Source organism: Oryctolagus cuniculus, chromosome 11 (genome assembly GCF_051225735.1).
Source record: "Oryctolagus cuniculus isolate XC-2025 breed Fujian yellow rabbit chromosome 11, ASM5122573v1, whole genome shotgun sequence".
In the NCBI taxonomy this organism is placed as follows: Eukaryota; Metazoa; Chordata; class Mammalia; order Lagomorpha; family Leporidae; genus Oryctolagus; species Oryctolagus cuniculus.
This window is the reverse complement of record NC_142877.1, coordinates 26,806,762-26,821,817: the sequence shown is the minus strand read 5'-3', so window position 1 is coordinate 26,821,817 and position 15,056 is coordinate 26,806,762. Positions and strand designations below refer to the sequence as shown.

The window sequence follows — 15,056 nt, the reverse complement described above, 5'->3', positions numbered from 1 at the left end:
GGCCCCGGCCCTCGGCCCCCAGCCCCCAGCTCCTGCCGCAGCCAGACAGGCGCTCCGGTTGGAGTCAGAGCTGGGACCCAGGGCGGGCATTGGAGCCAGGGCTGAGGCTGGGGCGGGGGTGGCGTTGGAAGCTGGACTTGGGCTGGTGTCTGGGATAGGTTTGAGGCCAGAGCTGGGGGCCTGGATTTGGATTGGGGGGGGGGGTGCTTTGGGCTGAAGCTGGAGATGGAACTAGGCCAGGGTTGGAGTTGGGACTGGAGTGACTGGGCGTGGGTGCTGAGTTGGGCCGAGCTGGGGCCGTGGCAGGGCAGGGACCGGCTGGGGATAGGGACAGGCATTTTGCTTGGTTCTTTTGGTCTCCTTCTTTCCTCCTTTCTTTCCTTCTTTTTAAATTTCTTCTTTCTTCCTTTCTCCCTTTCTTTACTTTATACCATCTGACTGCTTTATTTGGATATAATTTGCACATCACGGGATTCACCCTGTGAATTTTAACTGCATTCACTTATTTGCAAGTAAATCAGTCTGACCCCGTGCTCCAGCTCCCGTTCCCAGAAGCAGCCGGGCTTCCCAGCGTCTTGTGTGCACAGCCAGGGAGTTTCTGCACAGTATGCAAATGTGCGCCAGGGGAACGCCCTCTAAATTACAAAGGGAAAAATAGTTCCAGAGTAGAGATAAGGCAGAGAACCCAGGCTGATTTCATCTGGGTTTCGGGCTGAGTGGAGCAGAAACTGCCAAGGTCAGGGTTCCGGGGGAGGCAAAAGTCCCCAGGGTACCGGCTGTAGGCCCGCCCCCAGGGCCAGGTAAAGCAGTCATTCACGCACTGTAGGGACATGGCCATGAGGATCGCCGGCTCCCTGTCCTGGGTGCAGTTCGGGTAGTGTTGTCCCTCTCCGCATTCCACTTCCCCCAGACCCCAAGTGGCGTGGCCAGGGACATTTTCACTTCCTTGATTGGCACCAGGTGCCAAGATCAGCGAAGATTGACAATGTCCACTGATAAGCTCTTGACCCTGGAACCCGGAACCTGGAACCTGAGTGTGTGCCCATTTGCGCCCTTGCGGGAGGACCCAGGCTCCGGGAGAAGGTCCTTCTGCCCGGGCTGGACTCCTTTTCAGTGTGCACAGTGAGTCGGCACGACTAGGTAGACACGAGAGGGGCCCTCCCAGGCCCAGCCCTCAGCCGCCACCCCGGCCAGAGGCGTCCTTTCAGTCGGGCCATCAACACGGTGTTTGTTTGTTTAGCTCTTTCCACGGCTCAGGCGCACCTGGAGTTCCTGGGCATACAGCAATGAGCAAAGAGACAAACATTCCCGTGCTCACGGCACTGATATTCCAAGAGCCGATATTCCAGGGTTTTTTATGAACACCCAACCAAGTGTGGACAGGCCTTTTTGCTCCTTTTTAAGCCCAAACGTAGACCTCACTCTTCTACACTTCTTTTTTTCTGTTCCCTTGGAAACAGTTCACCACGCTGGCCCATTCTTCCCTCCAGCTCGGCCCTCTTGGGTGCACTCCTGCAGCCCCCAGTTAACGGATTGGGCGGGTGCTCAGCCAGGGATGCGGTGAGCTACCGGCCTGGGTCTCCTCTCACACCCACGTGAGCACGCCCGGAGGATCTGACACCCCAAGAGGAAGCCTTCTTTCTAAAATACCTGCTGACTTTCTAATCCGTGACAAGAGCGCCTGGTGCTTACACATCCTCAGACAACAGAGATCCTCCCAAAATCAAGGCGATAGCCCGGGCCTCCACCCCGCCCCTACCGCCTGCCCAGCGAGGGCCAGCGCAGGTGCCACGTGTCGCCCTCTGCTCTGTCTTCACCGGTGTCTCTACATTCATGCGAATTCCCTTCGTCTTTCTCTCTTCCCACTTATACCGGGTCATTCCCCACGAACCTGGGCGTGGCCCCGATTCTGTGCACATGCACGCTGCCTCCTTCCGCTCTGTGGCTGCAGCACCGAGCCACCCCGCCACTCCTCGCCATTGGGTGTCTAAGCCGATCCCTTTTCTACAAGGGTACATCCAAGGGCATGGTCCCCCATGCCCTCCTGGGAGTGGCTGCGGGTTCTAAAGCAGACATAGCTGGGTTTTGATCACGGGTGCCTGCTTGCAGGTGTGTCTCTGCCATCCCATCTCTTTCCTCTCCTGGACCTCAATCCGTTTTACTCCGGGTCCGGGTCTCTCTTTTCTCCCCTACTCCATCCGAGCCTACAGCGGGCCGGGCCCCAGGGGGAGGCGCGCAGGTGGGTTCGGGCGCCGCGGGCTCACCGCTGTGCGCCCTGCCCCGCAGCGCGCTGCAGACGCGGGTCCAGGCCCTGGAGACGCAGCAGCAGGCGGAGCTGGCCAGCCTCCGCGACGAGAAGGAGAAGCTGCAGAGCCTGCTTGGCCGCCAGAGCGGCGCCCTCGCCGGCCTCGAGCGCAGCCTGCTGGCCGCCAGCAGCAACTCCAGCCTCCTGCAGAGCCGGCAGCGCCAGCTGTTGGAGTTGGTGCAGCGGATGATGCGCATCGTGGGCGAGGGCCCAGGTGAGCGAGGGCTGGAGAGGGGAAGGAGACCCTGATTTCCCTCCCGGGTCACTCTGGGGCTGGGGTACCTCGGGGTGAAAGGTCCCACTTTCCCCGCCCTCGGTTAAAATGGAAATTACAGCAGTCATAATGTTGGTGGCAACAGCAGTCCCAGGAGGAGCCGATGCAGACAGACCCTGCCCCCTGACTCCACGGATGCCCTTGGATAGATCCCTGTCCCTCTCATGGGCAGTTTCCCCATCTGTTTAATGGAAGGGTGACAATGAGGACAACAGGTTTGAGTTCCAGAATTCACCTACCCGTCTCTGAGCCTCAATTTCCTTATCTGTGGAATGGGGAGGTTGGACCCATTGCACCCCCAGAACTTCTCTCCTACCAATGCCCTGCCTACTAAGCCCAAGAGGGCCAAAGAGAAGTGAGGAGGCCTCGCCGGCCCTGGCTGGGGGAGGGACAACCACGCCCAGGCCCGCCCCCGGCCTCACTGACTCCTTCTAATCACCCTGCTTCAGATGACCAAGACATTTCCAGTTCCAGCTACAATCACCACCACCTACTATGTGCCAGGCCCAGTGCTGGGTGCTGGTCATGGCCCTGGTCTCTTACTAAAAATGCCCAGCCCCTCCGTGGGGACTCGGAAGGAGGAGCGGAGCGCCCGCTGTGAGCCGGGTCCTCGGCTGGCAGTGCTCCACACCACAGGGGCCTGGAAGCCTGTGCTGAGGGCCCGGACGTCAACCCAAGGCCAGTGGTGGACACAGGGGGATTCAGACAGGGTAGGACCGCCTTTAGGAAGCTCAGATTGGAGCCAAGGGGTACAGAATGGCTCCAGGAGGATCTGGGGACAGGGGATCCCACCATGGCTCTACCGGGTAGGGGGTCTGAGGCCCAAGGAAGTCCCGGGCAGGATACATGGACGCCCTCTAAAGCATGAGCTTTGGGGTAGCCAAACCATTACCAGCCTGTGCGTAACCCTGGCGTGGAGGCTGCCCAGGGAATCCCACGTGTGGGTTTCTGGTGGCTCAGCCAAAGGCACAGGGCCCAGGCCCAGCGCCTCTCCCCACAGGCTCATCCTACACCCAGCCTACAGCTGTGGCCCGATAGCTGCTCATCAGTCTGGGTGGGAGGTTGTGGGGCGCCTCACCTGGGGCCACCATCACCAGGAGAGGACACCAGCGAGTGGCTTTTGTCCGCTGTCGAGATAGGGCCCGAGAGAGAGAGGCTCAGTCCCCGAGCGGAGGGCTGATGGAGACGAGCGAGTTCTGCCTCTCTGGATGGCTGTGCCCTGGGCACGTGGAGGCAGTGAAGGGAGAGGAGTCTCCCGGTGTCTCCTGACATCGAGGAGTTTGGTTTAGAAGGGCACAGATGCGGCAGAAAAGACCTGACCTGTGCACAACATGAAAGCCATGTTCATTAACACGGATGCTCTGCCCAGCCTGGCCAGTGCTCGGCGGTGGAGCCCTAAGGGGAGATTTGTCACAGGAAGGGCACTGGCTTTGCAGCCAGATGGACCAGAGGTCCAGCCCAGCTCCCTCACTAACTGGCTCTGGGACTTTGCACCAGTCATTTACCTTCTCAGAGCCTCAGTCCTCCTCACCTGTAAATCGGGAGTAATGACCTCACAGAGTTCTTACACAGATCAGGCAAGTTGATACAGAGGAAGAGCACACATGCTCCCCGCTCCCTGTTCCCCGGGCTACCTCCAACTGACCTTGGCTTTGTCCCACTGCAGCCTCCACGAGGGAAGCTGAGGAAGTGTTCCAGGACTGTGCAGAGATCCAGCGTAGCGGGGCCAATACCAGTGGCATCTACACCATCCACGTGGCCAATGTCACGGAGCCTAAGAAGGTTAGGACACTCCCTGGGGCCTGGGGCTGTCAGAGGATGCTGAGCCATGCCCATTGCCCGTCGGTGATGCCAGAGAAGCAGGGGCAGGGGGGTTGGGAAGTGGGAGGTGGGGGGGGGGCTGCCTTCTGAAGCCCCACCCTGCCAGGGGTCAGATTATGGGGTCCAGAAAGAGTCCCCCGAGTTGGAAGTGCATCTTCTGCAGTGTCTCCTCCAATGTTGTGTGCTCATGGAGATAACAAACCAACCTGGAAATCCAGGGGCTGAGCACAAAGAAGTTTAGTTCTGGTTTACCTGTAGTCTGGGTGAGAGGAGTTGGGGGCCCAGCTCCCCTGGAATGTTAGGCACCAGGGTTGCTGGAGGTTCTGCCATCTTCAATGGGAGGCCCCCGGGCTTGTCCTGAGTTTAAGGGAGAAGACAGAGCCGAGTGTAGATGGGGGAGGGGGAGGCGCAGTGACGCAGCAGTCAGGCCCAAGAGAGGAAGAGGAAGGGGAAGAAGCAAGCCCGTGTTTGCCTTCCCCGTTTCCTCCTGGCCCTTCTGGATGCGTCCAGGAGAGGGGCTCCGTGTGTCCCCAGTCACTGCCGCACCTCACACACCTGCTGCATTCCCCTCTTTAAAAAAATTATTTATTTGAAAGAGTTACTGAGAGAGACAGAGCCAGAGAGAGAGAGAGAGAGGGAAAGAGATCTTCCATCTGCTGGTTCACTTCCTAAATGGCCACAACAGCCAGAGCTGAGCCAATCCGAAGCCAGGAGCCAGGAGCTTCTTCCAGGTCTCCTACGTGGGTGCAGGGGCCCAGGCACTTGGGCCATCTTCTACTGCTTTCCCAGGCCACAGCAGAGAGCTGGATCAGAAGCAACCAGAACAGGAACTGGTGCCCAAATGGGACACTGTTGTCACAGGCAGCAACTTTCCTGCTGCACCACAGCGCTGGCCCCTACATTCCTCCTCTTAATGGAGAGCAAGCAAGCCTGGAGCTGTGTGCCCACAAAGCATTCTACCTGGAATATTCCGTGGCCTGGCTTCATCTTCATGACTTTTGCCAGGATCTGAATAAACACAGGGTTACTAGTGTTCTACATGTAGTACTGATAGATTTCCTTTTAAAATATATCAAATCTAAGTGTTTACTTAAATTTTTAAAAAGCTTACCATGTTTGAAAAGTATATGTGCTAGTAGACTTAGCTAAATTCAGCTCCGGGAGAATTCAGGAATTTCTGAATGGCTGGAATTCGGGAGCGCGGGTGGGGAGGAAGAAGCCAGCCCGGGGGGCGGGAAGCCTGCCCTGCCGTCAGCTTTCCTCCTGACTCACTGCCTTGAGCAGCTGCTTCCTCTCTCTGGGCCTCACTCCCCTTCCTGTCCTCTCTGCTGCCCCCGTGACAAATGCCACCGTCCATTCTCCCTTTGCAGGCCTTTCCCTGTCCACCTGGCAGGCACATCTTCATCCAGTGCTCTGTTCCAATGTCACCTCCCCGAGGAAGGCTTCTGGGGTTTCTCAGGGACTCTTGGCACTCCTGCTTGTAGCTGCCCAAATGTTTATAATCAGCAATCTGCCTGCCCTATCACAGCCCCCTCTGCCACTTTAGGAAATGACAGCGATGGCTGAGAAATTTGAGCCTGAACCTTTCTGACACCCTTGACCACCAGCCAGGTCACAATTGTACCAGGCCATATCTGGCTTCTGCACATCTCCAAGAGCCACAGCTGCCCCCCATCCAACCCCACCCCCGCAAATCCTTCCAGGTGTTCTGCGACATGGAGACCACTGGAGGCGGCTGGACCCTCATCCAGCGCCGAGAGGATGGCAAAGAGGATTTCCAGCGGAACTGGGAAGACTACAAACAGGTAAGGGTTGTCCCTGGGGAGGGGACTTTCAACCCTGAAACCTGAGGCTGGGTTGTGTTGTTGGCAGGGGGACTGGTTTGTCCTCACGACTCCTCAGGAAAAAAAGAAATCAGCTTGCCTGAAAGTCGGCCACCCTCAGACAGATCCGCCCAGGGCGCACGCACGTGCCAGGACCCCAGCACTTGATGCTGACCTCTCTGAAGGTTCCAGCTCATGTCCTAGGGGTGAAGTCTGACTTTATTTTCATTCTCATTTTTGGAAAACATAATACATATGCATTGCCTTTTTAAAACATTGTTTAAAGGATGGAAAGGAAAAGATAGAAGAGAAATCTGCCTCCCGTTCTCGCCCCCCACACACCATTGTTTGGGTGAATTTCCTTGATGTTCATACATCTGTGACCAGTTCTGCAAGAGCGTTCCTCAGTCTGGACTTGTTGGCTCAAAGACCATGTGCATCTTACAAGATGGGAAATACTGCCTGATTGCCTTACAGTGTTCTACTTTAAATTTTTTAAAGATTTATTTATTTATTTGAAAAGCAGAGTTAGAGAGAGAGAGAGAGAGGTCTTCCATCCACTGGTTCACTCCCCAAATGGCTGCAACAGCCAGAGCTGTGCCGATCTGAAGTCAGGAGCCAGGAGCTTCCTCCAGGTCTCCCACATGGGTGCAGGGATCCATGCACTTGGGCCATCTTCTGCTGCTTTCCCAGACACATTAGTAGGGAGATGGATAGGAAGTAGAGCAGTCGGACTCAAACCAGCACCCATATGGGATGCCGGCACTGCAGGCAGTGGCTTTACCCACTACACCACAGCACCAGCCTCATACGTTAAATTTTGAATAAAGGATTTTTGGCAAGCTAACTTAAAAGTTAAAGTTTCGCCGGCGCCGTGGCTCAATAGGCTAATCCTCCACCTTGCGGCGCCGGCACACCGGGTTCTAGTCCCGGTTGGGGCGCCGGATTCTGTCCCGGTTGCCCCTCTTCCAGGCCAGCTCTCTGCTATGGCCAGGGAGTGCAGTGGAGGATGGCCCAGGTGCTTGGGCCCTGCACCCCATGGGAGACCAGGAAAAGCACCTGGCTCCTGGCTCCTGCCATCGATCAGCGCGGTGCGCCGGCTGCAGCGGCGGCCATTGGAGGGTGAACCAACGGCAAAGGAAGACCTTTCTCTCTCTGTCTCTCTCTCTCACTGTCCACTCTGCCTGTCAAAAATAATAATAAAAAAAAAAAAGTTAAAGTTTCAAAAGAAATAGAGAAAGGTAAACAGGAGGAAACACAGCTATACTACTATCTGTATCTGCTTGACATTCATTTAACAAATGCAGAAAAATAAATGACTAGTTAAGTTGTAAATATTCTTGACCCAATTGAATTTTTGAATAATCAGCAAATAGCCAGGGCAATGGGGGTGCTCAGATGCTGAGGGACACCCAAAGGGGACCGGGCACTCTTCCTTGGCTTCCACAGCAAGTCAGTGGCCAAAATGAGGCGTGGGGGCTCCTGTGCCCCTGTCCATGGTGCTGAATTCTTCTGGCCTAGGGCATTGGTTTTTCATCACCCTTGGATACCAGTGACAAGACTCTCCCAGGGTTCCTGGCTTTCCATCACTATGTTGCTGAAATTTTTCAGTGTCTTCTCTGTCACTGAACAAAGCTTTCTCCACCATCTAGGTAGCTGATGGCCATCTTTAATTGGGTTTTAATTGAGGTTTCACCCATCTGCAGCTGGTGCCCCAATGCCAGCGTGGGCCCAATGCATGTTTACACGTGCATGCACCCACATGGCCCACACTCAGGGTTAGACAGACACACTTCCAGCACCAAACCCTCCTCCTGTGTTCCCTTACAGGCTGTGCTCCCAAAAGGTAGTCACTATTCTCCTTCTGTCACACAGATTAGTTTTGCTAGTCCTTGAACTTCAGAGAAATGGGACTTCAGTTACTTTTAATGGGCTTTTACCTTCACAAAGATCTTAGTCTTTTTCCCATAGGAGCTAGAGAGCTCCCACCCCAGGCCTGCTCACACTGTGCTAGTGAGCTGGATCGTTGGACACACAGTGATGTTGGAGAAGTGGCCCAGGCCAACCCATCAGCTGGGGATATGGCCTCCCTCCTGGGCAAACAGCCCACTTCAGCCTCCTCTCTCTGCAGGGCTTCGGCGACCCGGCAGCAGAGCACTGGCTGGGCAATGAGGTCATGCACCAGCTCACCAGCAGGGCCCCCTACTCACTGCGTGTGGAGCTGCAGGACTGGGAGGGCCGTGAGGTCTACGCCGAGTACGAGCGTTTCCAGCTGGGCAGTGAGGAGCAGCGGTACAGGTGGGCTCAGGGCCCCGGGTGGCTGGGCGGGCTGGGGTTCTTGGGCTCGTGGCTACAAAGTCTGCACCAAGGGTCAGTCTCTGGGCGTGCCTGCTCCTACCATCTGTCCCCCATTGTGGCGCGCGTCACGGGCTCTGGAGGCGGCTGCTTAGCACTCAGCACGTCCCGGCTGCTGGGTGCGGTCAGAATGTTGCTGACGCTGCGGGAGCAAGAAGGGGCCTTCCAAGGTCAGTCATGCAGGGTCAGTCCCTTACAGAGGCCCAGAAGTGGGGAGAAGGGATGGCCCAGCCTGTCCTATGTCCTGGGGTGCAGTGGAGAGGCTTCCGGGCTGGGAGGCAGAGACCTGAGCTCTTGCTGGTGCTGCCTCAGCTCGTTTTGTGAGCTTGGGCAAGTCAGGCTCTGGCTTCTCTGTGCTTCTGCTTCCTTGACAGTGGGATGGGCTTAACTATCAGAAACCGTAAAAGTATCACGGTTTCCCACCTCTGCCCCAGCCTGGTTCTTGGCATGTTTAGGAGAAGGAGCGATCACTCATTGAGCACCTACTGCGTTCCAGGCAGTTAGTCCTCCCCATGATGCTTTGAGACAGGCATCACTGTACCGACTTTAATAATGTGAAAACTGAGGCACCGGGCTTCCGTCTCCTGCCCAGAGCTACAAGTTAGGTAGAGCCAGGATTTGAATTCAGGCCTTCCTGCAGGCAGAGGTCATGGTGTCTTGAAGAGAAGCCTGAGTCTTGGCTCTCTTTGAACCAGGATGAAGTTCATAGACTCACACTCACAGGACAGCAAAGGACCTCGCATGTCACCCACTTCTTCTGATGCCAGAATCCCCACCACCACCACCAACACACACACACACCCAGCCGCAGTCCTCACCCAGCAGGGCTGGAAGACTTCCGCTGGAGGGGGGCAGTCACTTCCTCCCAAGAAATCCTGAACCACCATGCCCTGCACCTTATACCTAGTTCCACTCCTGGGGACTTCCCACTGATGTGGCCCAGTCCCCTCCCTTCTTATTAAGTAGCCCTGCTTGCTCCAGCCAGGTGGTTGTGACACCCTCCCACCCCAGCCTGATGTCCCCCCATAGAGACACCAGCACGTGGCTTTCAGAGGCAGCACATCCACACCTGACTACAGTACAAGATGCCTGCAGAGATCCAGGGCCACACACAGGCCCATTGGAGCACCTGCCACACTTCCAGGGCACAGGCAGGGTCTACAGAGCGCACACCAAGCACAGCCACACAGCCAGATGTGTGCAGAAGTGCCTCAGAGCAGCCCTCGCAGGCGAACACACACACACAAGAACAAAGAATCCTATCCAAATGCTCACAGCCACAGATGCACAGACTCACACAGAGTCCCATGGAAAACACACTTTGTCTGACTGTGATCCCCAGGAGACTCATAGCTTTGCTTTGGTTCAGCCTGAACCCTGAGTGTGCTCAGGCTGCATCTGAGAGGGGATTTCCTGGGCCATGATGTGGGAGCCTCCCTCCCCCAGCAGCCACAGATCCCCATTCTGGCTGCCAGAGCCTGAGACTGGGGGACAGTAGAGTGGCAGTGTTGCCAGAGTGACCCCATGAGGCCAATTGCCTTTGTCCAGCCCTGAGTCCATCTAGCTGCACATTGAACTTGACCCCAAACCTCAGCCCTCAAGGGAAGTCTGCAATGGCCAGGAGGAGAAGCCAGGACCCTAGGAGCAGGTGGGCTGCCTCCCTGCCCCCACCCTAGGGAGCCTGCCTGGGTGATTTCTTGGCGGCACTCATCCTGCAAGCCCAGGGTTGTGTGTTTGCAGGCACAGTCAGGGCTCCATGGCCGGACACAGCCATCTGGACCCTGGAGCCATGGCCCTGCCCCACTGAAAACAGAGGCCATGAGGGAGAGGCCTGGGGACTGAGCCAGCCACACACCCAGGCCTCTCATTCTCTTGCCTCCCACTGGAAACCAGAGATTCCTTGAGCTGCCCCACCACACATGCCATCCCCTTGCCTCCACCCAGTAGGACCTACTTGAGTGCTCCCACACCAGCCCCTGGCTCAGCGGCCACTGCAGCCCCTCCCATGCACAGCGTCCACCACCCTCCCCAGCCAGGCTTGGCCCTGTGCCAGGGCTAAATTACCACAAGCACTGGACGTGCCGAGCATCCACCACGCTCCGCACTGCCCTGCACACTTCACACACAACATCACTGTGTCATACAACAAGCATCACTGTTGTCACCGTCGGAACCCAGGAAGAGACTGAGGCTCAGAAGGTGAAGCGATCTTGCCAAGGTCATGTCGCCGTGGAGTGACACGGCTGGGGTTTGAACCCAGGCGCTCTGCTCCCTATGCACCAAGCTCAAGGTCCTTATCACCAGATGCAGGCTTGGACCCGCCTACCTGGGCCACCGAGCCTGGCAAAGAAATGTCAACCCCAACCCCCAAGCTGTCTGCAGGTGTCAAAGTGGCAGGGCTGGGGGTGCTCTGGGGCATAGATCCATGCGGGCTGAGGTGGTCAGGGTAGGCTTCTTGGAAGAAGTGAGGCTGGGGTTGCAAGAAGGCCCGCTGGGGAGAGAATGCATGCAGACTCCCCAGTCCGGCTCTGAGCCCCGCTCATGCTGAGGCCTCATGCAAGGCCTTTGGCTCTGGCAACACCCACATCTTCACGTATCAAGGGTGCTGTGACCATCAGAGGCGTCAAAACACGCCTCAGCCGCATCCCCACTGTTTCCGTTGTCATGTTCATTCCCACTCCTCTCCAGGTCCACAAGGGAGGCCTGGCACACAGTAGGTGCTTTGTCCCTGGGAGGCCACAGGTAGGGGAGCAAACCAACCAGGAGGGGACATGGTCCGAGAACCCCAGCCTGGGACAGAGCCTCTGGCGAGGCCCTTGCTCAACAGCCTCATCCTGACTGTGCCTTTCTCCTATCACCACCTTCGGGCGGCCTCCAGGCTTTCTCTGAGTGGCTACAACGGCACGGCGGGGCGCCAGAGCAGCCTGTTCCTGCAGGGCATCAACTTCAGCACCCGCGACGCTGACAACGACAACTGCCTTTGCAAGTGTGCCCAGATGCTGTCAGGAGGTGAGTGCGGGGCGAGGGGCCCTGCCTGCCACGGTCGCCCCAGGAGGACACCCCCGTTTCCTCAAGCCCAGGCCTTTGTGCACCTGGTGCTGTCAGGGTGTGCGTGCAGGTCAGGGTCTTGCCCGTACAGGCGGTCCCCTCCGGGGCCTCACCTCCTCCTAAAGCTGCCACCACCTGTGTGCCTCCGAGGCCAGGCTGGAGGGACGGCGAGCGCGGGCTCACAGGGCAGGCGTGATGGCCCAGCACGGCCAGACCCCGCCACACAGCACCAGGCCTGCGGACAGCAGGAAGAGACTCAGGCAGGGTGGGGGTGAGGGATGGGCATGAGTGAGAGACAGGAGCAGGGCACAGAGACATAGGCAGATGGTGACAGAGAGAGACAGCAAGGCTGACAGAGTGGGAGACAGAGCTGCAAGGGACACGGCTGGGCAGAGGGAGAGGAGAGAGCGATGCAGCCCGGGGCCAGGCCGGAGGCAGACGCACGGTGGGAGATGGGTGACCGAAAGGAACCAAGACTGACACAGACACACAGAGAGGCAGAGAGGCAAGCACAGATGGAGAGAGATCCAGAGCAACAGGGGCCATCAGAGAGAGAGAGAGAGAGAGAGAGAGAGAGTCAGAGATGACAACCATGTGGGAGAGACCACTAGAAACCAACGGAAAGCAAAGGGGAGACGGCTGGGAGCTACAATTAGAAGCCATCAAGTAGCCGGCGCCGCGGCTCACTAGGCTAATCCTCTGCCTTGCGGCGCGGCACACCGGATTCTAGTCCCGGTCGGGGCACCGGATTCTGTCCCGGTTGCCTCTCTTCCAGGCCAGCTCTCTGCTGTGGCCCGGGAGTGCAGTGGAGGATGGCCCAAGTGCTTGGGCCCTGCACCCCATGGGAGACCAGGAAAAGCACCTGGCTCCTGGCTCCTGCCATCGGATCAGTGTGGTGCGCCGGCCACAGCGCGCTGGCTGCGGCGGCCATTGGAGGGTGAACCAGTGGCAAAGAAAGACCTTTCTCTATGTCTCTCTCTCTCTCACTGTCCACTCTGCCTGTAAAAAAAAAAAAAAAAAAAAAAAAAAAAAGAAGCCATCAAGGGAAGGAGACGGACTTGGAGGTGGGGAAAAGGCGAGGAGGGGCCCAGGAGCCCGCGGCAGCCCTGCCCGGCCCAAGCTGAGCAGAGGGGCTCCTGCCCCCACCCCAGGCTCTTCCCTCCCCAGCCCTGAGCAGCCTCTGTTCTCTGTGGGGAAGGGGGCCACCCTCCCTGCCCACTGAGCCTCACTGTCTCCTTGTCCCCCTCCTGCCAGGGTGGTGGTTTGACGCCTGCGGTGTCTCCAACCTCAACGGCATCTACTACCAGAAGGGCCACCACATCCGCAAGCTCAATGGCATCCGCTGGCAGTACTTCCGGGGCTCCAGCTACTCGCTGCGTGCCACCCGCATGATGCTGCGGCCTGCGAGCGTCTGACGAGTGCCTAGGCCCCGGGGCTGGGTGTTCCCGCGACAGCCTGGACCCGCACACAGGACACTGCACCGCGGTCACCTGAGCCAGCCCTCCCTGCCACACGAGTCCGGAGGAGTCACCTGCCTCTCTGTTGCCCTGGCGGTGTTTGGGGTTCCTGCCTCTGCAGTACCCTGCACCCCACTTCCTTCCAGCCTCCCTCAGGGAGCCTCAAGCCAACTGCTGGCAGGGGGGTGTTGCAGGCAGCAAAGCAGCTGGACCCTGGCCCGGGGTTGGCAGGAAGGCTGCCTCTGCTCCAAGCTCCTGTTGCAAGCTTTCCTAGCCTTGCCGTGTCCTTGACCTTTCTCTCCAAGGCTGAAGGGGCTGCATCCACACCTTCCACACTTGACCGTGCCCAGGCCCCAAGGTCTGGAGTTCCGCCCTGCTCACCCTGAGCAGGGCTTTGGGACATCCACGAGGGAGTCGTTTCCCTCCAGCCTGTCCTGGAATGTGTTCCCCAGGGAATTACTGCAGCTCCTCCCTTCCTCCCTATGAGCAGGTGAGTGAGGGAAACAGCAGGTTAAGGTGACCAATGTGCTTAGCTGCAGGACTTGTCAGGGCCTTTACTGTGAACCCATACCTTGTGACTGCCCACGAGGGGCCTAGAGTGGGCAGCTTTCTCCCCATGTACTTATTTTGAAGTGGACTCTGTTTGTCCCAGAGGATCTCTCTACAAACCACTGGGAGGGAACCTTTGGGCTGAGACAGACACCACCCGTGTCTGTGCTATGAGTTCAAGGCTCCTTCTTGTCTCAAGAAGCCAGATTTCTGCCCACATGGCTGCAGCTCAGGCCCCACTGGAACCCTGGCTCACCCCAGCTCAGCAGCTCAGATAGCTGGGCAAGACCCCAGGCCTGGTCCTCCCTGCCTCCCAGGTGGGGGCTGCGGCCCCTCCTCCCCACCTCTCCCCCTCCGATGCTGAGCCTGGGGGTCCGCACGGGAGGCCCGGCCTGAGTGTGGAGAGCAGGGGCTCCTCCCGAGCGTCCTTCAGTGGCCAGAGTCTGAAAAGGGCCATGGCCACTCTGCCACCATGCCCATCCTCGTGTCACCCTCCTCTGCCCCGGTGAGGCCTCCACAGTCCTGTCACCATTGGCCAGCACCTGGGCCAGCCAGGATCCCACCTGCCCACTGTCAGGATGCCCCTGTCCCGAGAAGGTCTTCTGGACTGAGGCTGGGCTGGAGGGAGGGGGTGCCGTCGTGCACCTGCCTCAGCTCCGCCCCGCGTGCTCCTCCTGGTGGCTCCTCTGGGTGGACCCAGCGCAGACGGCCTCTCCAAGCTTCTTCCCCTCAAGACCCAAAGGTGCACTTGACACTGACTTTCCAGGCCGCAGGGGGAAAAGCGTGCAGAACGCTCCAGCTGGCTTACGCAGCACTTGCCCAGCAGACTTATTTAGCGCCTACTGTGTGGGACTGTGGGCTGTGGGCAGGGCTCCACCTCTGAGACTTTGAGCTGGTGGCTCAGCCTCCCAAGGCCTCTGTAAAATGAAGATGGTGACTGTCCCTCTACTGGGCTGTGGCAAGGAGAAAAGGAGCCCGTGTGTGTAAATAGACTTCCTTACAGAGCCTGGCGTGAAGCGGTGCCTAATAAATGTTGGTTCCCAAAAAGGCGAATGGTGCGAAGTGGATGAGCTCGGATGCATTTCCCGCCCCCCTCTGCTTCACTGTGTGCCCGCCAGCTTTCTGAGAGCCCCGAGGCTGGCGGGGGGCCACCCCCCCACCCAACCCACCCCCCCCCCCGCCACACCTGCTCTTAAATCCTCACCTTCCTGCTCAGTGGCAGTACTCCCATTGGATGGACCTAATGAGGGGCAAATTCCTGTGAACTGATTGGATCTAGGGGCTCGAATGACGCCCCACCCCTCCTGGGCCTCCCTTGCACTGCCTTCCTCCCCAGCCAGGGCTCCCCCGGGAAGCTGGCTCCCTCAGCCCCAGCTCGCATCCTCCCGAGATTCTCCCAGCCAGGATTGGTCCTGTGTTCATCC

At 58.1% G+C, this 15,056-nt stretch overlaps 1 protein-coding gene across 1 annotated transcript in view; it reads left to right on the top strand.

Annotated features, from left to right (window-relative positions):
* Positions 1–14,679, top strand: part of ANGPT4 (angiopoietin 4) — a 29,355-nt gene extending 14,676 nt beyond the window's left edge. The window contains exons 4-9 of the mRNA XM_008256189.5: positions 2,287–2,519; positions 4,246–4,361; positions 6,104–6,205; positions 8,355–8,521; positions 11,457–11,587; positions 12,881–14,679. Of these exons, the coding sequence (XP_008254411.3) occupies positions 2,287–2,519; positions 4,246–4,361; positions 6,104–6,205; positions 8,355–8,521; positions 11,457–11,587; positions 12,881–13,041 (910 nt within the window). The 3' untranslated portion in view covers positions 13,042–14,679. The remainder of the gene's footprint in view (positions 1–2,286; positions 2,520–4,245; positions 4,362–6,103; positions 6,206–8,354; positions 8,522–11,456; positions 11,588–12,880) is intronic.
* Positions 14,680–15,056: the final 377 nt, after the last annotated feature.